At 39.1% G+C, this 23749-nt stretch overlaps 1 protein-coding gene across 3 annotated transcripts; it reads right to left on the bottom strand.

Annotated features, from left to right (window-relative positions):
- Positions 1-2011: 2011 nt before the first annotated feature.
- On the bottom strand, positions 2012-23749 carry LOC128616070 (phosphoinositide 3-kinase regulatory subunit 6). 3 transcript variants are annotated; one of them, XM_053638561.1, is made up of 20 exons: positions 22928-23749; positions 22414-22527; positions 22202-22288; positions 20033-20124; positions 19355-19423; positions 19126-19258; positions 18483-18552; positions 16349-16535; positions 15306-15432; positions 11257-11343; positions 10345-10723; positions 8912-9008; positions 7915-8037; positions 7710-7817; positions 6218-6320; positions 6016-6092; positions 5666-5753; positions 4812-4867; positions 4411-4517; positions 2012-4174 (listed from the first exon to the last, which is right to left on the bottom strand). In XM_053638561.1, the coding sequence occupies exons 2-20, from the start codon at positions 22460-22462 to the stop codon at positions 4018-4020; spliced, it is 2196 nt and encodes a 731-aa protein (XP_053494536.1). In that variant the 5' UTR covers positions 22463-22527; positions 22928-23749; the 3' UTR covers positions 2012-4017. The 3 variants fall into 3 exon arrangements, with proteins under 3 accessions (XP_053494536.1, XP_053494535.1, XP_053494537.1); XM_053638560.1 differs by having other exon boundaries at positions 22414-22524; XM_053638562.1 differs by having other exon boundaries at positions 22414-22496.

Genomic DNA, 23749 nt, shown 5'->3' with positions numbered 1-23749 from the left:
CACATTTCTTCAACAGATCGTAGTACAAATGTTTATTTGGCTAAAATTATACCAAGAATTGGTTTTGATCTTGCTAAAGTAGTATTACATTTGGATGAATCATTTTCCTTTTACCACAAAGAATGCTTCAGTCCTTTTCCCTGTTAGTCCTCCTCATTATTAACTGCTAATTTGGAATGAAGGGTTAAAACTGATAGCAAAACACAATGTTAGCTTGAATGTCTGAGGTAAATGTATATGCGTAAAGCTCATGCTAACTCTAGCTAACATTAGAGAAAAATTTTGTATGTTAAATCATTCTAAAAATTAAGTATCTCTTTTTGGCAGCAAACAATCCCTTGCCTTTTCTCCTTCTTTTTGAAACATTTTAATTTATTTTACTGAAACTGCCAACATCAGACAAAATTCTTATGTCAGAACACACTTGATCTTGTTGATCATGACAAGCGCTACAAATAAAGTATAGATATTTTTAGCATTTTTTTTTTTTTTTTTACCATATGCATATTTTGACATACCAAAATATTTCTATGTATTTGATGGAATATTTGTTGTATATTTTATTGCTGTTTGTTGTTGAATGGTAGCTAGAGTTCATCACATATTTATAAACTAGTGAAAATTTCAGCCATAAATCAAACCACCCATTAGAGATACTAGTTTAATCGTCGACTAAAAAGTGACAACTAAAAGTGAATTCTGTTTAGATGATAATGAATAAAACTTCCCTTTTCTCCACCATGATGAAAGAGTAAAGCAGTAACAAGCCAGAAACCTTTAATTACAACTTAAAATGATGTTTATTTTAATTATATTTATGGTGATTATGTTATACACACCTGTAACCTGCACTATGTGCATTTTTACAGCAAGGAGAAATGTTAATAAGATATTAAAATAGATCTGAAAATAGATTACTAACTAGTTAGCTAATGTTAGTGACACAATTCAGAAGCAATATTTTGCAATTACAGCAGTGTGAATGGTACATTAGCACAACATATGTATCATAAATATATAAACTCAGCAAAAAAAAGAAACATCCCTTTTTCAGGAGACTGTATTTTAAAGATAATCTTGTAAAATCCAATATGTTTTACAGATCTTTATTGGAAAGGGTTTAAACAATGTTTTTCATGCTTGTTCAGTGAACCATAGACAGTTATTGCACATGCAATAGTTAAGACACTAACAGTTTACAGGCGGTAGATAATTAAGGTCACAGTTACAATAACGTAGGACACTAAAGAGACCTTTCTACTGACTCTGAAAAACATCAGAAGAAAGATGTCTAGGGTTCCTGCTCACCTGCATGAACATGCCATAGGCCTGCTGCAGGGAGACATGAGGACTGCAGATGTGTCCAGAGCAATAAACTGCAATGTCTGTAATGTAAGACACCCAAGACAGAGCTACAGGGAGACAGGAAGGACAGCTGATCGTCCTTGCAGTGGAAAATTACATGTAACCATCTGTCCCCTCCAGACGTGATCGACAACTTTCAAATGCCTTGGTGGAAGAGTGGAGTAACATCTCACAGCAAGATCTGACAAATCTGGTGCAGTCCATGAGGATGAGATGCACTGTAGTACTTAAAGCAGCTGGAGGCCATCAGATATTGACTGTTACTTTTAATATTGACCCCCCATTTGTTCAGGGACTCATTATTCCATTTCTGTTCATTAAATGTCTGTGAAACTTGTTCAGTTTATGTCTCAGTTGTTTAATCTTTTTATGTTAATACAAATATTTACACATGTTAAGAAATTAGCTGGAAATAAAAGCAGTTGAATATGAGGATGTTTCTTTTCTTGCTGAGTTTATATCATAAACATGAGAAGACAGCATTACGCAAAACTATTTACAATTATATATATTTTATAATTTCTCAGTTTGAAAAAACATAAACTAACGTTTTCTTTAAAAAGATTCAAATTCTAATTAATTTATAATCATGTACAAAGTTTCTTAAAGGAAAAAATCTCTAGAATAATTTGTGTGTTTGTGTTTGTGTTTGTGCGTGTGTGTGTGAGGTGTATTTGAGCGGGTTGTCCAACAGGTGACGCTGTTCTCTTTGTTTAAACTCCTGATCCATACTGTAGGTTTGTCTCTGAATGTTTTTTGGTCTTTTTTGAGTGCCACAAATCCTCAGCTATGAATCGCAGCAGTTTATAATAAAGCTTTTTAAAAAGATTTTTAAATCTTCATGTTAACTTTAATTATAAATGTATTGCTATGGTAACAGTGGCTCTGTATACATGGCAGTGACCTTTAACCCCAAACCCTTCTCCAATAGTAACAGATGAACAGAAGATTGGGGTTCAAAACGGCCATCACTGTGCAGGCTTGCGGTGTACTGGTGGATTAATAAATCAATAAAATTAAATTAAAATTAATGAATAGGAAATAATCCAAACAAGACATCTATTTAAAATGTATATTTTTATAGATCATAAATGAAAAAGTTTACATTATTTAGAATTCATAATTCACAATATGCGTATACGTACATTTTTTTTTTTACATAAAGCATAATTTTAAGGGTTAAACTTTAAGCAGACCATCAGGCGATGTACAAAAATAAAAGCCAAATCAATTATCTTACAAATATTCACAATTTAACAATTACAGCGTTTACAGTTAAACTAGTGTGCTAGAAAATCGAATCAAATCTGTCACGATTTGAAAAAAATAATAAGTTCAAGTTAAAATCCACTGCACTAGTGTAACACCTGTTTTTAAATAATTTGTTCATTTTTTTTTTTAAACTTATTTTCTTCTTTAATAATTCCTCTTCATACTTTATATGTATTATTTAATAGTATATTTCATATTTTTATTTATATCAGTGCTGTTTAATGTTTAATGTGCACTCATCCACTTCCCCTTGGCCATCTTAAGGGCATGACTGTAGACTATAGGAAATTACCCAGAAGGCGTTGCTGTTTTGATGGTACACAGTTCCCTTTGTTCAAAAACGTGTAATCAGGAGCGATAAAGTTCTTCAGATTTCCAATTATATTTGATTGTGTTTTATTGCTCTGATACTTTACACTGCTAGCTAATTATTGTGCTAGCTAGCTAGGTAGCAAAGTCATTATTTAGCACACTAGATAGTTTGCAAACAAGGTAGTTAGCATGTGTTCTATTTCGCAAGTCAACGCTTCAGCAAATTAGCTGATTGTCACACTGTGTTAGTGTTGGAATGAAAAAAAACGGTGGTAATTAAATCGCTAATAATTATACATAAAAAAACTCAAGCTAACAGTCTTGAGGAGCACGTCTGAGCTACACTCTTGATCTCCAACACCTTATTGTATTTCATATCTTATTTTATATAGTAAATCTACCAAGCTAACTAGCTGTTTAGCTACTTATATGTAGCTACTCTGCAGACAACTGCTTGGTGTAATGTTAGTCATGTGGTTGTATTTAATATTTTATAGCGCTCCTAGCTAGCTAGTTATGTTTAGCTAGCACTCTCTAATGACGTTCCAGTTACACAGTCATGTGATTTGGTGTGCCTGTCAGAAAGAAAACGGCCACTGTTTATATATTAGCATAAGGTCATTTTAGCTACGGGTTTGTAAACATGTTGTCATCCATATTATCGAACATACAACTGGAAAACTGTGTGTGAGGTTGAGTTAATCTTTCAGTAATTGACATTTGTTAAATTTTTATGAACACTATTGGACTATGGATGGAGTGTGTTAGCATGTTCCTAAGTAGCACTAGTTAGCAGTTGGCTAAATGTTTTACTCCAGCCTGCTCTTTCCTCCTGATTTGTCAGAAAACGATTTCTGAGAAGGGAAGAGGAAGTTATTCTGAAATATGTGGTTTTTAAATACACTGAAGCGAAACGATTCAGTGTGTGTGTTTAGCAGCATGGAACTCGGTGACCTTCATATCATACGTGATGTGAACAGAATGCCACAAAATTCAAAGGACACAATTAGTTAGCAGTTAGCTCAGTGTCCACCAAAGTGCATTTCTTCTTCCTTCCTTGTTTTTCTGTCAGGAAATGATGCCTGAGAAGGTGTTTATTGAAAGAGGAAGTCCTCGATTCATAAACTTGCTCAGTCCAGAGTCGGTGTCCTCTTCTGTCGTGAACTTTGACCTCATGGACTTTTGAATGTAATATCCAGGATCCTTACACGGCTCTATTTCGATACTGTAAATGATATAAAAAAATTTTTTAAAACAGCAGTCTCCACAAATGTTTATCAGCAATATTTTTTACATGTTGTCTGACTCATGTTGTATTTTTTATTTAGAAGATACATAACTGTTATTTTATTTAATCATTATTATGCTTAATCATTATTTCATAAAATATTAAATTAAAATCATGATGGAGGTCCAGGTGAAAGAGAAAGATCTGCGAAGACACAGCGAGTGACCTCTGACCTTTGAACTTCATGGAAGGTTCTGCGCGAGTCTTTATCCAGACACAGCGTGAATCCTGTCCTCTCAGTCGTCTTTAGCTTCAGGCTGCACATTCGGATTTTGGACTCCTGAGAAAAACGAATATTACATGTTAAAAATTATACTCCTTTTTCTTCCAAAACACGAACATCACCAAGGGGTACAAAAAACACTTTTAACTTACAAAATAATTAAAAAGAAAATAAGTTAGCAAAATCAAAAATAATAATAATAATAATAATAATAATAATAATAATACCACTACTACTACTACTGCTGCTAATACTACCACTACTACTGCTACTGTTACTATTACTACTACAACTACTACTACTACTATTGGTGCTATTACTGCATTACTGGTGTAAAGAGTGAAATCTCACCGAGACACATTTGGGCTTCACGTCACACACCATGTCCACCATGAGACAGTTCGCATCTGAGAGAGATAGACAGAAATCAGGACACTTAAACACAATAATTTGTGAAAAAATTATTAATTTGTGGCCAGTATGGTGTGTTCTGATTGGCAGAGAGCAGTACGGTGTGTTCTGATTGGCAGAGAGCAGTACGGTGTGTTCTAATTGGCAGAGAGCAGTAGGAAGTGTTCTGATTGGCAGAGAGCAGTACGGAATGTTCTGATTGGCCGAGAGCAGTACATTGTGTTCTGAATGGCCAAGAGCAGTACGGAGTGTTCTGATTGTCAGAGAGCAGTACGGAGTGTTCTGATTGGCCGAAAGCAGTGCGGTGTGTTCTGATTGGCCGAGAGCAGTATGGTGTGTTCTGATTGGCTGAGAGCAGTACGTTGTGTTCTGATTGGCTGAGAGCAGTACGTTGTGTTCTGATTGGCAGAGAGCAGTACAGAGTGTTCTGATTGGCCGAGAGCAGTGCGGTGTGTTCTGATTGGCCGAGAGCAGTGTGGTGTGTTTTCATTGGCCGAGAGCAGTGCGGTGTGTTCTGATTGGCCGAGAGCAGTACGGTGTGTTCTGATTGGCCGAGAACAGTACGTTGTGTTCTGATTGGCTGACAGCAGTACGGTGTGTTCTGATTGGCAGAGAGCAGTGCTGTGTGTTCTGATTGGCTGACAGCAGTAAGGTGTGTTCTGATTGTCTGACAGCGGTGTGGTGTGTTCTTATTGGCCGAGAGCAGTACGGTGTGTTCTGAGTGGCAGAGAGCAGTACGGTGTGTTCTGATTGGCCGAGAGCAGTACGGTGTGTTCTGATTGGCTGAAGTGTACCTTGGTTTCTTGGGGTTACAGCTGAAATCTGAATTCTCGTCGTCCGTAATTCAACGCCTCTCTCTGCTTCTCTGTTACTGAGTGACACCTGAGAAAGTGAAATTATGAGGCATAAAGATTTTAAGGTACAAAGGAAGCAGAAATTACTTTAATGTGCACAAAAACTTTGTCATACTGTAGAAAACAAATTTAAATAATCAGATGTCAATCCCAAAAGCCTCCCTATTATAAATACAGCGCACTATATACAGTATACTGTACGCTGTAGCGCATATACTGTATAAATAGAGTGCTGTGTTGTTTGAGTGAGAGAGTGGGGCTTAGACGTAGGTGTGATCCGATCTCATTACCTTCCTGTAGTTGAGCGAGACGAGCGCACCGCACACTTCTGCACTTTTACATTGCTTCTTCTGTCTGATAGTCATGTCTGTAGCAGGAAGAGAGACAGTCATGTCGAACAGGTTTCATGATGACATAGCTGTGACATTACACAGTGAAGTGCAAATTGAGACTTTTTTACACACACACACACAAAGAGAGCAGAGTTCGTACCTCTACCGGTGGTGTGACGCTGAGTAAACTCGGGGAATTTGATACTGGCGCAAGACAGGAAGACGTCCTCCACTGACTCTTTGGTCGGGTTACAGAACACAATCTACACACACACACACATAAATACATACGTCTGAATTTTGTGTAAAATTATGCTCACAAAGGGCTGTATTCAGAGTGGGAAACTTTAGCCCACAAAGAAAGTTGCTGATATTGGTAGCAGTGGTGGCTTGGTGGTTAAGGCTCTGGGTTACTGATCAGAAGGTCGGGAGTTGAAGCCCCAGCACTGCCAGGCTACCACTGTTGGGCCCTTGAGCAAGGCCCTTAACCCTCTCTGCTCCAGGGGCGCTGTATTAAGGCTGACCAAGCGCTCTGTCCCCAACTTCAAACATGATGGGGTATGCGAAGAAAAGAATTTCACTGTGCTGTAATATATATGTGATCAATAAAGACTCATTATCATTATCATTATTCAGAGTTGGGTTACGCAGCTGCTTCAGTGGATTTTCTGAGCTCCACATTCAGATTATTAAAAACACCTGCGTGGAGCTCACACCTCTGACACATTTCTCTTGAGCAGAAGCTTCTGAGACGGGGTTTTGCGATAGAGTCTAAACAAGCACCTTTAAACACACTCACCTTTAAACTTGAAAAAAACAAAAACACATCAGGGATAGAAAAAATGGACTGAAGAAGGAAATAGCGTTTTTATTCTTTGCTGTCAAATGAATTACGGTGTAACAGAAACTAAGAAATAAAAATGACCAGGTTTTTGATAGGATGATATATGAACGAGTCTGTCGCGTCAGCACTAGTTACAGCAATACACATGGCCCTGTCACATGCCTTGATGCTAGGTTTCCTTAGCTCCTGTTTCTACCTATTTCTGACCATTGTTTTGATCTTGTTTGTCTTTTTGTAAATCAAAAATCTGCACTTGCTTCTGCCTCCATGATCCCGCTATCTGACAGAGATGATGGGCGAGCATTCTGTATACAGCCCTTAAAACTTCTAAATACAATAAATACAATAAAGTGTAACGTGTTTTTATTACGTTAAAGCTTTTGGAGATAATTTAGGCATGTTGTAGAAAATATCAGGTCATACAGAGAGTTTACCGTGTGGAATGATTTAATAATTGCGCTCTAAAATGCGATTACGGCATTATGTACTATAGCGTTTATATAATCGATGCTATAATGTCCATGTTACTACAATAAATGAAGTACTGTAAATGTAAAATGGGTAAATGTAATTGACCTGTTTACTGCTTGTTGAACTTATCATTTTGAATTTTACTTAAACATTATACATTGATCAATAAATTATTATTTGTATGTGTGTGTGTGTGTGTGTGGTTTAATAATAAAATAAGTCACGATTCATTTCCAGTTAAGGAACAACTTTTTGGGGTTTGTTTCGGTTTAACGTATCGTTCATGAGATAATTCTTTTCGTGTCGTTAAACCTTCAAAAAAGAAGCGAGCACTCACCTTCACGTAGTAGATGGTGAAGTAAACCGGCTGCTGTCCCATTCGCACGTAATAGGAAATGACATCGGCTAAAAAAGAGTTGGGCTCATGTGGCCTGCTGGAGTCACACTGATGGACACACACACACACGCACACACAATATCCAGGATAATGATGAATGATGATTAGGATATAATATATGTTAATCAGGTGAAGGGTTAGTTACCATGGTGGCTAGTTTGGGGATCATGTGACCCAGGCTGATGATGTTACACTCATACCAGGGGTCCACCTTCCCCAGGTACGAACCCAACACACACGGGTTAGAGTCCAGCAGGCACACACTCTCCTACGCGCGCACGCGCACACGCACACACACACACACAGATCAGAAAGAGGAAATCAGCACAGTGGTCAATGTAAATACAACACATGCGTCATTTAGTGATCTAATGTTCCTGTTCTGACACACAATTGATGAGGAATATGACTGTTACTGCCTACACACACACATACACACACACTCACTATCACAAACACTGACACACACTCACACGCACTCACATACACACTAATGCAAACACTCACACACACTGGCACATACTGACAGACAAAGACTCACAAACACACACAGTGACACACTGAAACACTGACACACTAAAACACACTCACAAACACTGACACACACTGAAACACTGACACAATAAAATACACTCACAAACACTGACACACACTGAAACACTGACACACACTAAAACACTCACAAACTCTGACACACACTCACAAACACAGACACTGACACACACTGAAACACTGACACACTAAAACACACTCACAAACACTGACACACACTCACACATACTCACAAGCACACTAACACACACTTGCACACACTAACACACAATCACAAACACTAACACACACACACACAGTGTGTCTACATATTTAGATGTAGAGTAAATAGCTCACTAAACCCTCACACGCAGCATTTGGATTATTCTGTACTATGATGTTGAAATCATTTGTATGAACACGAACTCTTAACTCTAAATTATATATATATATATATATATATATATATATATATATATATATATATATATATATATATATATAATCCCTAAAAGAAATTAAGTGATGGGTTTTTCTTCCCAGAAGAGCAGGATATATCCGAGTATCAGTGCACTGTATATGTGGAGTGTTTAGAAGAGGTTCAGTCTCACCGTAGTGGGGGAGGAGAGCTGCTGTGTGGACACGGGGATATAAAACATCTTTATGTTCACTTTCATGGTCAGAAAAAGTCTCCGCGCTTCTCTTTTCCTGTCAGAATGAAAATACGAACATGTAAAGACTCCATTGTTCTTCACTAATGTCAGTGCTGTACAGGAAGCAGTTTAATTTCACAACTCACACGAGTATATATATAATTGTCCACAGTGGGCGTGTCCCAAACCACACACCCTACTCACTATATAGTTAGCAGTCCAATGTGGGCGTGGCCCAAACCACACACCCTACTCACTATATAGTTAGCAGTCCAATGTGGGCGTGTCCCAAACCACACACCCTACTCACTACATGGTTAGCAGTCCAATGTGGGCATGTCCCAAACCACACATCCTACTCACTATATAGTCATCACTCCAATGTGTGCGTGTCCCAAATCACACACGAGATTAACTACTATATAGGCCACATAAAACACGTCACAAATATTTTGATTGTGGATGCATCTTAAACCACATGCTGTATTCACTGTTCATTATATAGTCCATATAAACACCATCATCAGTCCACTGTGGGTGTGTCCCAAACCAAATGCCCTATTCACTTTACAGGCCACATAAACACCATAATAAGTCCACTGTGGGCATGTCACCATGGTACCATTGACTCCCATTGTGCAATTTTGAAGCCTTTTTTGGACAAATTAAAATGAATCCATATTGATTCAGTTTGCAGTAGATAAAGCCGGTTGGACAGTGGGTCCGCCTCTCGCTCTGCCCTTATTGGTCCTGGACATGCCCCTCTTCATGCTATCTGAATGGAAAAGTACTCTTTTATGGATGCTCCCATTATTTATTTCAATATGAAATTTGACTGTGACTCGGGCAATTTTAATATCCAAATCCAATTAATATTGTGAAATCTAACTAGTGAGGTCATTTTTCATCTTCCCCTTAAGGTGTTTCAATTCACTAATGCTATCTAGCAGCTAGCAAGCTAGTTAACAAGCTAGTTTAGGCATCAAAATGAGCAACATACCCCAAGAAAACTGCTGAGGGTCTGTTACAGCATTGCACAGCACACATTGGACATGTTTGGTACAAAGTTTTAAAGATAAATGAAGTGTTAAATGAAGTCTGTTGGGCTGGAAACTCAGAAAGAGCTTCAGGTGCCCGTTAGAAAGTGTGTGCATGTTCACTGTCATGTCCAAAACTGTCAATCACCTCAACAACCATGCCCTTTTATTTATCATCAAATAACAACATAAAACATTTATTGTAAGGAAAAATATTAGGGGAGATATCAGGGTAGAATGAGTTTGTAAAAACAACTGAACTCTATTTCCATAAATAATTTGTGGAGCTGTAATTTACAGTGTATGTTTGGGTTCTTCAGACTACTGAACCCTGGTGTAGTGTGCATTGTGTACCTGAGTGTGTAGTAAGCCCTGGCGAGTCTCCCGAGTACGCGGTCATCCCCCATCACTACGATGTTAGCGGTGATGTGTTTCTGACGTTGCTGCTGTTTGAGTAAAGAGCTCCCGCTGACTAAAGCATCCTGTAAGAACGCCATGCTGTCCATCACCGAGGGCTTCATTTTCATCCCGCCCCTCCTCAACAGACTCCTCTTTGTCTCCAAGTCCGAGCCCTGTGCCATATCACGCTCGATGCCGCTGTCCGTGGAGAGGATGGAGTGACGCGGCATGTCCGAGTCCATGTAGGGGGAAAAGTCAGACATGTCGAAATCCTCCACGGAGATGCAGAAGTTATCAATGGAGCTGTTGCGCACAAACTTGGTCAGTTCTCTCCCTGAAAGAGGAATAAAAGAGGGGCTCAATCCCTAATCAGTATCAGAGCTTTGTACACTTTTACATTCTAAAACCTTACTGAAATAACTCCTACACACACACACACACACACACTCACAGGTAAATGTAAATTAAAATACACCCACACACCAGCAGGTAGGCGGACAAGCATGAACGGATACACACACGAAAGACATATTTTTATAAAATGGGTTCCTCCAGGGTTCTTTGCATAGCTAGGTTCTTGAAACCCAATCTGAATGGGAAACTATAACAGTTTCTCCAGTGGCACAGGCTGACGAAGGCTCTAGATGTTATAGATGTCTAACACTATGAAGTTCACTTAATATAATGAATACGGCACACAATCAAAAAATGACTCCCTATCAGACATCACGTGGACTAGGAGAGTGCAGAACATTATTATTATAAACCATATATAGTGCTCTGGTACAGACAGAGAACTAAACTTCATTTAGAGGAATTATAGACACATACACACACACACACACTTCTGAAAGGGATCAGACTCACAGAGCTCTTCCTCCTCCCACCACACGTGGAAACTTATATCCGGATTGGGAAGCGAAACATCGGCCAGAGAACCATGACACAATGGATCTGAAACACGCGTGTGCATGCACACACACACACACACACACACACACATAACAACACAAAGAAATGTTGAGAACAAACACAATTTCCTTCTGAGAGCAAAGATCACAAACAAATCACAGTCTAAGTCTGTGTCTGTGTGTGTGTGTGTGTGTGATAGAAATGAGGAAATCTATCTAGAATAGATCTTTATTAGAATAGGATAGATATTGCTTAGAGTAAAGTAGAAAAGAGTTTAGTATAAAATTAGACCATTGATTACTCAGTAGTGTTGAGTTGAACAGAATTGATTAGAGTAGTGTAGAGCTAAATGGATTTGATTATAGTGTAGAGTTAAATAGCATTGATTAGAGTGGTATAGAGTAATATAGTTGATTAAAGTAGTGGAGAGTTAAACTGAGTTGAATAGAGTAGTGTAGAGTTAAATGGAGTTGAATAGAGTAGTGTAGAGTTTAATAGCATTGATTGGAGTGGTGTAGATTTAAATAGAGTTGATTAGAGTACTGCAGAATTCAATACAGTTCATTAATAGTAGTGCAGCATTGAATAGCATTGATTAGAGTGGTGCAGAGTAATACAGAGCTGATTAGAGTTGTGTAGAGTTGAATAAAGTTGATTAATAGTTGTGCATAGTTGAAAAGAGTTGAGTAGAGAAGTGCAGAATTGAATAGAGCAGTGCAGAGTTTAATAGAGTAGTGTAGAGTTAAACAGAGTTGATTAGAGCAGTGCAGATTTGAATAGAGTTGATTAGAGTAGTGCAAAATTGATTAGAGTAGTGCAAAGTTTAATAGAGTTGATTAATAGTAGTGTAGATTTGAACAGAGTTGATTAGACTAGCGCAGAGTTGATTAGAGTAGTGTAGAGTTAAACAGAGTTGATTAGAGTAGTGTAGAGTTAAACAGAGTTGATTAGAGTAGTGTAGAGTTGATTAGAGTAGTTTAGAGTTGAATAGAGTGGTGTAGAGTTGATTAGAGTAGTGTAGAGTTGATTAGAGTGGTATAGAGTTGATTAGAGTAGTTTAGAGTTGAATAGAGTGGTGTAGAGTTGATTAGAGTGGTGTAGAGTTGATTAGAATAGTGTAGAGTTGATTAGAGTAGTGTAGAATAGATTAGTGTAGTGTAGAGTTGTTTAGAGTAGTGTAGAGTTGATTAGTGTAGTGTAGAGTTGATTAGAGTAGTGTAGAGTTGTTTAGAGTAGTGTAGAGTTGATTAGTGTAGTGTAGAGTTGATTAGTGTAGTGTAGAGTTGTTTAGAGTAGTGTAGAGTTGATTAGTGTAGTGTAGAGTAGTGTAGAGTTGTTTAGAGTTGTTTAGTGTAGCGTAGAGTAGTGCAGAGTTGATTAGTGTAGTGTAGAGTTGTTTAGAGTGGTGTAGAGTTGATTAGAGTAGTGTAGAGTTGATTAAAGTAGTGTAGAGATGTTTAGAGTGGTGTAGAGTTGATTAGAGTAGTGTAGAGTTGATTAGAGTAGTGTAGAGTAGTGTAGAGTTGATTAGTGTAGTGTAGAGTTGATTAGTGTAGTGTAGAGTAGTGTAGAGTTGATTGGTGTAGTGTAGAGTTGATTAGAGTAGTGTAGAGTTGATTAGTGTAGTGTAGAGTTGATTAGTGTAGAGTTGATTAGAGTAGTGTAGAGTTGATTAGTGTAGTGTAGAGTAGTGTAGAGTTGATTAGTGTAGTGTAGAGTTGATTAGTGTAGTGTAGTGTTGATTAGAGTAGTGTAGAGTTGATTAGTGTAGTGTAGAGTTGATTAGAGTAGAGTTGATTAGAGTAGTGTAGAGTTGATTAGTGTAGTGTAGAGTAGTGTAGAGTTGATTAGAGTAGTGTAGAGTTGATTAGTGTAGTGTAGAGTAGTGTAGAGTTGATTAGTGTAGTGTAGAGTTGATTAGAGTAGTGTAGAGTTGATTAGTGTAGTGTAGAGTAGTGTAGAGTTGATTAGAGTAGTGTAGAGTTGATTAGTGTAGTGTAGAGTAGTGTAGAGTTGATTAGTGTAGTGTAGAGTTGATTAGAGTAGTGTAGAGTAGATTAGTGTAGTGTAGAGTTGATTAGTGTAGTGTAGAGTTGATTAGTGTAGTGTAGAGTAGTGTAGAGTTGATTAGAGTAGTGTAGAGTTGATTAGTGTAGTGTAGAGTAGTGTAGAGTTGATTAGAGTAGTGTAGAGTTGATTAGAGTAGTGTAGAGTAGTGTAGAGTTGATTAGTGTAGTGTAGAGTAGTGTAGAGTTGATTAGTGTAGTGTAGAGTTGATTAGTGTAGTGTAGAGTTGATTAGAGTAGTGTAGAGTAGTGTAGAGTTGATTAGTGTAGTGTAGAGTTGATTAGTGTAGTGTAGAGTTGATTAGAGTAGTGTAGAGTTGATTAGTGTAGTGTAGAGTTGATTAGTGTAGTGTAGAGTTGATTAGTGTAGTGTAGAGTAGTGTAGAGTTGATTAGTGTAGTGTAGAGTTGATTAGTGTAGTGTAGAGTTGATTAGAGTAGTGTAGAGTTGATTAGTGTAGTGTAGAGTAGTGTAGAGTTGATTAGTGTAGTGTAGAGTTGATTAGTGTAGTGTAGAGTTGATTAGAGTAGTGTAGAGTTGATTAGTGTAGTGTAGAGTAGTGTAGAGTTGATTAGAGTAGTGTAGAGTTGATTAGTGTAGTGTAGAGTTGATTAGTGTAGTGTAGAGTAGTGTAGAGTTGATTAGAGTAGTGTAGAGTTGATTAGTGTAGTGTAGAGTTGATTAGAGTAGTGTAGAGTTGATTAGTGTAGTGTAGTGTAGAGTTGATTAGTGTAGTGTAGAGTTGATTAGAGTAGTGTAGAGTTGATTAGTGTAGTGTAGAGTAGTGTAGAGTTGATTAGAGTAGTGTAGAGTTGATTAGAGTAGTGTAGAGTAGTGTAGAGTTGATTAGTGTAGTGTAGAGTAGTGTAGAGTTGATTAGTGTAGTGTAGAGTTGATTAATGTAGTGTAGAGTAGTGTAGAGTTGATTAGTGTAGTGTAGAGTTTATTAGTGTAGTGTAGAGTTGATTAGTGTAGAGTTGATTAGTGTAGTGTAGAGTAGTGTAGAGTTGATTAGTGTAGTGTAGAGTAGTGTAGAGTTGATTAGAGTAGTGTAGAGTTGATTAGTGTAGTGTAGAGTTGATTAGTGTAGCGTAGAGTTGTTTAGAGTAGTGTAGAGTTGTTTAGTGTAGTGTAGAGTAGTGTAGAGTTGTTTACAGTAGTGCAGAGTTGTTTAGAGTAGTGTAGAGTTGTTTAGAGTAGTGTAGAGTTGATTAGTGTAGTGTAGAGTTGATTAGTGTAGAGTAGTGTAGAGTTGATTAGTGTAGTGTAGAGTTGATTAGTGTAGTGTAGTGTAGAGTTGATTAGTGTAGTGTAGAGTTGATTAGAGTAGTGTAGAGTTGATTAGTGTAGTGTAGAGTAGTGTAGAGTTGATTAGAGTAGTGTAGAGTTGATTAGAGTAGTGTAGAGTTGATTAGAGTAGTGTAGAGTAGTGTAGAGTTGATTAGTGTAGTGTAGAGTAGTGTAGAGTTGATTAGTGTAGTGTAGAGTTGATTAATGTAGTGTAGAGTAGTGTAGAGTTGATTAGTGTAGTGTAGAGTTTATTAGTGTAGTGTAGAGTTGATTAGTGTAGAGTTGATTAGTGTAGTGTAGAGTAGTGTAGAGTTGATTAGTGTAGTGTAGAGTAGTGTAGAGTTGATTAGTGTAGAGTTGATTAGAGTAGTGTAGAGTTGATTAGTGTAGTGTAGAGTTGATTAGTGTAGCGTAGAGTTGTTTAGAGTAGTGTAGAGTTGTTTAGTGTAGTGTAGAGTAGTGTAGAGTTGTTTACAGTAGTGCAGAGTTGTTTAGAGTAGTGTAGAGTTGTTTAGAGTAGTGTAGAGTTGATTAGTGTAGTGTAGAGTTGATTAGTGTAGAGTAGTGTAGAGTTGATTAGTGTAGTGTAGAGTTGATTAGTGTAGTGTAGAGTTGTTTAGAGTGGTTGAATAGAATTCTTGACAGTACCTTTGCCGGTGCTCAGCAGCAGCTGTGTGTAGAGTTGTTGCAGTCGCTGTGTTAAGTCATTTTGATAATTTTGATCAACACACTCTAAAACCTCATTGAAATAACTCTCTACATCCTGCTGCAGCTCCTACACACACACAGACACACACACACACATACACACACACAGGTAAATGTAAATTAAAATACACCCACACACCAGCAGGCAGGTGGATACACACGCGACACGAAAGAAAACCCACATACACACATAAACACACCCACTCATAATAACAGACACGCATACACACACACACACACACACACACACACACACACAAACTCTCCTACACAGTTCAGTGTATACAGAAAAATTATAAGGGTTGTGTATTAGATGGACAGTTCTACAGACAGACATTTAGTTAATTATCTAGACAGAAATATAGGCAGACGGAAGGACACACAGACAGAAAGACAGAGAGACAGACAGACAGAGACAGACAGACAGACAGAGAGACAGAAAGAAAGACAGACAGAGAGAAAGACAGACAGAGAGACAGACAGAGAGAAAGACAGACAGAGAAAGCCAGAGAGACAGACAGAGAGAAAGACAGACAGAGAGACAGACAGAGAGAAAGACAGACAGAGAGACAGACAGAGACAGACAGAGAGAAAGACAGACAGGGAGACAGCCAGGGAGACAGACAGAGAGAAAGACAGAAGGACAGAGAGAAAGACAGACAGAGAGACAGCCAGAGAGACAGACAGAGAGAAAGACAGAAGGACAGAGAGACCTTTAGTTAGTTATGTAGTTATTGTTTGTGCTGTTCTGTGAAGGGAGTAGCTCATACCGCTGTAAGATATCTTCAGTTTCTCTGCAATGTCTCACAGGGAACAGCCTTCATTTTTCAAAACAACACGAGACTGACAAGTTTCTGAAGAAAGCTCTTTCTGTCTGCCGTTTTGAGACCATAATCAAACCCACAAATACTGATGCTCCCGCTATTCAATCTTGTTGCGTGTGTGTGTGTGTGACAGAGAGAAAGAGAGAGCGAGAGAGAGACCTCCAGGGCATGTGTGAGTGTTGGTCCATGACAGTTGTCCTCTCCCAGTGTGGCCTGTAGGAGGCGCTGTATCACATGACGCATGTAGTCAAGCTGCGTCTCCGTCTGACCCTCGGCCTCCAGATCCTCCTTCAATACCGAGCACAGAGACTCTGAGAACACCACTGGGTCTACAAACACAAACACACTGCACACGCACACACACACACACACACACACACACAAACACACACAGAATTAACCCAATTCTTTTTTTAAAGTCTACTTAGAAAGTATCAGGTGACAGTCACATTACTGTGCTGCAGTGAACCAGAGTGCATTAAGAGTGTGTGTATGTATGTGTGTGTTCTGCTCTAACACACTTACTGGACTTATCACTCATTAACACACTCTACAGGAAGAAAACACAGGTGTGTGTGTGTCTGAGAGAGAGAGAGAGAGAGAGAGAGAGAGAGAAAGACAGTGAGAGAGAGAGACAGAGAGAGACAGACAGGCAGGCAGAGAGACAGGTAGAGACAGAGAGAGAGAGAGACAGAGAGAGCCAGAGAGAAAGAAACAGACAGAGAGCGAGAGACAGAGAGCACAGAGAGAAAGACAGAGAGAGACAGAGAGTAAGAGAGCACAGGGAGAGAGATGCAGGGAGAGAGAGAGAGACTTTGAGAGAGAGAGAGATTGAGAGAGAGAGACAGAGAGATTGAGAGAGACAGGGAGCACAGAGAGATTGAGAGAGAGACAGAGAGCACAGAGAGAGAGAGAGAGAGAGAGAGACAGAGACAGAGAGCACACACACAGAGAGAGAGAGACAGAGAGCACACAGAGAGGGAGAGAGAGAGAGACAGAGCACAGAGAGAGAGAGACAGAGCACAGAGAGAGAGAGAGACAGAGCACAGAGAGAGAGAGAGACAGAGAGAGAGAGCACAGAGAGAGAGAGAGACAGAGAGCACAGAGAGAGAGAGAGAGAGAGCACAGAGAGAGAGCACAGAGAGAGAGAGAGGCAGAGAGCACAGAGAGAGAGAGAGACAGAGAGAGAGAGAGAGAGAGCACAGAGAGAGAGACAGAGAGATTGAGAGAGAGACAGAGAGCACAGAGAGCACAGAGAGAGAGAGAGACAGAGAGATTGAGAGAGAGACAGAGAGCACAGAGAGAGAGAGAGACAGAGAGCACAGAGAGAGAGAGAGACAGAGAGCACACACAGAGAGACAGAGAGAGAGAGAGACAGAGAGCACACAGAGAGGGAGAGAGAGAGAGAGAGAGAGACAGAGCACAGAGAGCGAGAGAGACAGAGCACAGAGAGAGAGAGACAGAGAGCATACAGAGAGGGAGAGAGACAGAGCACAGAGAGAGAGAGAGACAGAGAGCACACAGAGAGGGAGAGAGAGAGACAGAGCACAGAGAGAGAGAGACAGAGAGATTGAGAGCACAGAACATGAGACACACTGTACTGAAAATATGAATGAAACGTGCTGGGTGTGTTCACGCTCGACGCTGCAGGGTTGTCCTGTTTTAAGCACGTGCATATTTGGCAAAAACAGATAGTAAAACACAACGTTCCATAACAATAAACTGTAATGTAAACAGATAAAATATGATGTGCCATTTTTTAATAAACAAAAATTGTAATAGTGGTGAGGTGCTGCAGTGTAAGAGGAATAAAACACTCAGGGACGTCCTGTTAGAGGAAAATAATCAACTTCAGGGTTGTAACAGTTACTCCGCAAAATCACACACACACACACTCACACACGCGCACACACACACACACACACACACACACACACACACACTCACACTCACACTGCTGTTGATTATTTTCCTGTAACAGCACATCAGCAACATTATTTACCGGGAAGCTAGGAGCACTGAAATATTGATTGTTGACATTGTTGTGGGTGTGTCCTCTAGGGGGCGGGGTTAGGGATGACAGACAGGGACAGGAAGTTCTTTAATAAAATGAGTTGTTTGTCACGCTGAGCTTCTGAAAAGGAAGTTTTTCATCATTACTAAGTGCAGTGATGTGACAGGGGAAAAACCCTCAAGGTAAGGAAACAGGGTGATCAGGTCCAATTAATGAATATGCAGGGAATGTGTGTGTGTGTGTGTGTGTGTGTGTGTGTGTGTGTGTGTGTGTACTCACCGTTCCTGTAAAGGATAATTTTCATTCCTCAGACTATGTTCAGCCATAATCTTCCTTAGATACAGCAGTCCTGGACACACACACACACACACACACACACACACACACTTCTAATTAGTGCTTTATTCTTCTGTCGTTTATTTGCTTTAAATATGGAGCTCATATTGTGCCAAAAATATTAAACAAAACATTTGAAAATTGAATAAATGAATAAATTAATGTAAATTTTTGTTGATTGTGTTTCTTCTATAATTATTTTTTTCAAAGCATCTGAGACTTTTACATCTGGACCCTAAACCAGAAGCACATCTGGAACACAGAGCCATGGTTCCTTTTAGGGATTGGTGGAAAAAAAATTATTACACACTAACTGATTAATTGATAATAAAATGTACTTAATCTTTAAGATGATCAAATGTTACATTTTGTTTGACATTTATTCTCCTTTCAGTGTTAAATATTTCTTTATTAAGTAAATGTTATTAATTGTATGTTAATTTATGTAACAATTAAATGTATGTAATGCTAATTCATTTGTAATTTCAAACCTAACCTCATAGCCCCAGACCTGTACACTACACATCACCTAATATACTGTATATCTATAAATGATTGTGTGTGTGTGTGTGTGTGCGTATAATACCTGGTGTGTTTCTCTCTGTCTTTAATTGTCTAGTGTAATTGAGTCCTACAGTACAGAACGGCTCTGGCAGCGTCAGCATCCTCTTACACGACTCGTAAAGCCTTTTATACAGATCATCAGGGATGTACACCGCCTGCAACACACACACATACACACACACACACACACGCGCATTATAATATGCATGTTTAATGTTAATACACTATATCATCAACTATTACTACACTACCTGTATGACGGCGTACATGAGAGTGTGTAACAGCGGGATGATGTGTGTTTTCAGGTCCACTCTCTCAGCCTGTGAACACACACACACACACACACAGAGACACACACACTTTTTTAAATTATGTAAATCACAGGTTTATATTAATGCGCTCGTTCTAATCTAATACGTTATGGTTTCCATGATAACGGCTCATTCACAGGGTTGTGTACAGCGGGCGCTGTGGTGAAGTTTTCCTGGAGTAAGGAGACGTTTATGGAATATTTTATGGGAAGATTCTCCAGTGTCAGAGGTAAAGCTGTAACTTGACATCTTCAGGACAGAGGAGTTTACGCTTCTTTGCGGTTTCTTGTTTATCTTCTCTTATTAACTTACAGAGAGAAAATAAAGAGGCTGGTGAGGGAACGACTGTTTATAGCTGCTATAACGTAAGTGAGAACAGGAACTGACTCGTTTCACCAGCATTCTACGACATTAAATATAATTACAATTGGATAAAATGACTCCGCCCCCTTTTTTCCACAACTTTGACCTATATAGTAATTAAACAGGTACAGGCTCCAAGACCACAGTGTCATTCTGCTGTTATATGAATGTTATCTATATATATATAGACACTCCCAAATACCTCCATATCGCACACACACACACACACACACACACACACACACAGTGACTTACTCTCTCTAGCTCTTTGACGGTCACTCGGACCAAAGCCAGGCTCTTCTGCGGATCACACTGCACCTTCTTATGCAACGTCCACCTCAGCATTCCTAAACACACACACACACACACACACACACACTGTATTGGTACCTCTATAACATATTCATTACTAGAATGAGACTACAGAAGTGATACTGGGAGGATATGAATTGGGTGGTACCTATTCTCTTTACTGTACTGACACACACATGGTAGGATGTGTGTGTGTGTGTGTGTGTGTGTGTGCGTGCGCGTGCAAGCGATGTTGCTAATTATCATCATCTTTCCTCATTCAGAGTCGTCCTGCAGGTATGTGAGATAACATACTTTTTAACATACCATTCCAATGACCTCATTTAACCCAAATACCACACTACAACTAGCATCACCAGCTACTAGCTAAATGTGACCTAAAACATCATCAGGGTCCTAAAAGTTGATAAAGAGAACCCAATTAAACAAGTAAGACAAAAATATTATACTTGGTCATTTATTTATTGAGGAAAATGATCCAATATTACATATCTGTGAGTGGCAAAAGTATGTGAACCTTTGCTTTCAGTATCTGGTGTGACCCGCTTTTGTAGCAATAACTGCAACTAAACATTTGCAGTAACTGTTGATCAGTCCTGCACATCGACTTGGAGGAATTTTCGCCCATTCCTCAGTACAGAACAGCTTCAACTCTGTGATGTTGGTGGGTTTCTCACATGAACTGCTTGCTTCAGGTCCTTCCACAACATTTCTATCTGATTAAGGTCAGGACTCTGACTTGGCCATTCCAAAATATAAATCTTCTTCTTCTTTAACCATTCTTTGGTAGAACGACTTGTGTGCTTAGGGTCGTTGTCCTGCTACATGTCCTACTTTCTCTTCAGATTCAGTTCATGAGCAGATATCCTGACATTTTCCTTTACAATTCGCTGGTATAATTCAGAATTCATTGTTCCATCAATGATGGCAAGTCATCCTGGCCCAGATGCAGCAAAACATGCCCAAACCACGATACTACCACCACCATGTTTCACCACCATGTATGGATTAGGGTTCTTATGCTGGAATGCAGTGGTTTCCTTTCTCCAAACACAATACTTCTCATTTAAAGCAAAAAATTTATATTTTGGTCTCATCCATCCACAAAATATTTTTCCAATATCCTCCTGGCTTGTCCACGTGATTTTTAGCAAACTGCAGAAGGGCAGCAATGTTCTTTTTGGAGAGCAGTGACTTTCTCGTTGTAACCCTGCCATGCGCACCATGGTTGTTCAGTGTTCTCCTGATGGTGGACTCATGAACATTAACATTAGCCAATGTGAGAGAGGCCTTTAGTTGATTTAGAAGTTACCCTGGGTTCCTTTGTGACCTCGTGGACTATTACATGTGTTGCTCTTGGAGTGATCATTGTTGGTCTCCACTCCCGGGGAGGGTAACAATGGTCTTGAATATCCTCCATCTGTACACAATCTGTCTGACTGTGGACTGGCGGAGTCCAAACTCTTTAGTGACGGTTATTTAACCTTTTTCATAATGATCAACAACTCATTTTCTGAGGTCCTCAGAAATCTCCTTTGTTCGTGTCATGATATACTTCTATAATCATGTGTTGTGAAGATCAGACTCTGATAGATCCCTGTTCTAAGAATGAAACAGGGCGCTCACTCACACCTGCTTGTCTTCCCACCTGACTCTAATTTCACCTTCAAATTAACTGCTAATCCAATAGGTTCACATACTTTCGCCACTCACAGATATGTAACATTGGATCATTTTCCTCAATAAATAAATGACCAAGTGTAATATTTTTGTTTAATTAGGTTCTCTTTATCTACTTTTAGGACTTGTGTGAAAATCTGATGATGTTTTAGGTCATGTTTATGCAGAAATATATCAACTTTCAAGCACCACTGTATATACTGTAAATTACTGCATACTCTAAATTACCACATAGTCCAAGTTACCACATAATCCAGGTAAGTGTGTGCTCAAGGTAAATATATACCACAGTGTACCATGTACATACTCCAAGTGAATCCATGAGGGTCATTTCATAAATACACTACGTAAAGTACACACATACTCAGTGACACTGAGTATAAGAGTTCATGCTAGGGAAAGTACATTACTGCCTTCAGGTGAGTGTGTTACCTTTATTGACCACAGGTTGTGAGGTGTCCAGCTCTCTCAGAATGGCCTGTAGGCTTCGGTAGATTTCTGAGTCGAGAGCTGCATACTCTGAAGACACAACACACACAATCTGAAATCTCACATTTATTAATTATAACTTATTTGATATGTGATAATAACACTTTTATAAATGTTTATAAACTGTTAATAAGACTCAGAACCAGAACCAGTACCTGCTGAGTCCATACCGCTACATTCGCTAGAAGTTATCCACGATGCCATTATGTGAGCATGATGATGTCACTGCTGGAGTTCGCTATGATAGACAGAAGCAAATGTATGTTCTACTGCAACACAGGCACACACACACACACACACACACACACACATATATATATATGACTCAGACATTCTGTTCCTTTATCAGCTCTCAACTTATTTTCTTTCTTAGCAAGGCAAACACATACACACACACACACACACACACACACACACACACACACACAACGTCCAAAAATAGGATGGAAGGAACACAACGTAAAGTGAAATGAAAAACAGAAAGTAACTCAGACTTGTTTCATCTCTGTTAAGCATTAAGCAAAACGAGCCAGGCTTTCAACAAACAAGCGCACACACACACACACACACACGCAAACACACACACACACCAGCACACACAAACACACACACACACACACACACACACACACACACAAAAACAGTTAAAAGAAATCTCCATTCTCTGACCTGTTTTGTTGAGTGCGGACTACATCGCCATGCACATGAAGTCGACTGTGAGAGAGGGAGAGTGACACGCCGAATAACACTTCCTCTATCTACTGCGTGCACACACACACACACACACACACACACACACACTCAGCCAGTCTGAGAGAGAGAGAGAGCGCAAATGAGCGAGGGAGGAGAGACTGTGTGTGTGTGTGTGTGTGTAGAGGATGGAATGAATAGGGGAAAGTTCAGAGGGTGGATGAGGAAAGGTAGTGTTGAATAGACGTGTGAGAAAAGCGTGTGTTGTGTGTGTGTGTGTGTGTGTGTGTATGAATGGCTGATTGTATTTTAGTAATACGTCGAGTCTACATTGACCCTTGACTCTGGAAGTGTCTGAAACCACACCCTGTTGTCTACATAATGAACTATTTAGAGAGTTCATCATGAAGTGTGTTCATAAAATCCCACAATGCACTGCAGGACGTCAGGGTCAAACATCACACTTTCTAACAGGTACAGAATACACAGAATACCCATCATGCAATGTGTTGACTCACATCCTAATTTACGTAAACATACTAATTACTTGATGAGTGTATGATGAGCAGTAATGAGTCTGTATTGAATATTAATAATGTATAATGAATATAATTATTGGGTGGATGGATGCGTAAATGTAAATAAACAGGTAATTCCACTGCAGAAACGTCCACTGAAGACACGCCCACTACATACATGCCCATTGCGGTGTAAATGCGAAATGTAGAAATAAAACGGATCCATTTCTACCTGTTGATTTACTCTTGTATTTTATTTTATTACTTGCTACTTTCTGTAATA

Source organism: Ictalurus furcatus, chromosome 12 (assembly GCF_023375685.1).
Source record: "Ictalurus furcatus strain D&B chromosome 12, Billie_1.0, whole genome shotgun sequence".
NCBI classification, from domain to species: Eukaryota; Metazoa; Chordata; class Actinopteri; order Siluriformes; family Ictaluridae; genus Ictalurus; species Ictalurus furcatus.
Note: the sequence above shows the minus strand (reverse complement) of the source record. Positions and strands in the feature narration are given on the sequence as shown.

What these genes read in the sequence shown, in the direction of transcription:
- LOC128616070 (XM_053638561.1), bottom strand. Translation starts at nt 22,462, where the DNA reads ATGGCATCGTGGATAACTTCTAGCGAATGTAGCGGTATGGACTCAGCA. An exon ending in ACAACCTGTGGTCAATAAAG is followed by an intron (nt 20,125 to 22,201) that starts GTAACACACTCA and finishes GTGTGTGTTTAG; the next exon opens with GAATGCTGAGGTGGACGTTG. An exon ending in TCCCCAAACTAGCCACCATG is followed by an intron (nt 7,818 to 7,914) that starts GTAACTAACCCT and finishes TGTGTCCATCAG; the next exon opens with TGTGACTCCAGCAGGCCACA.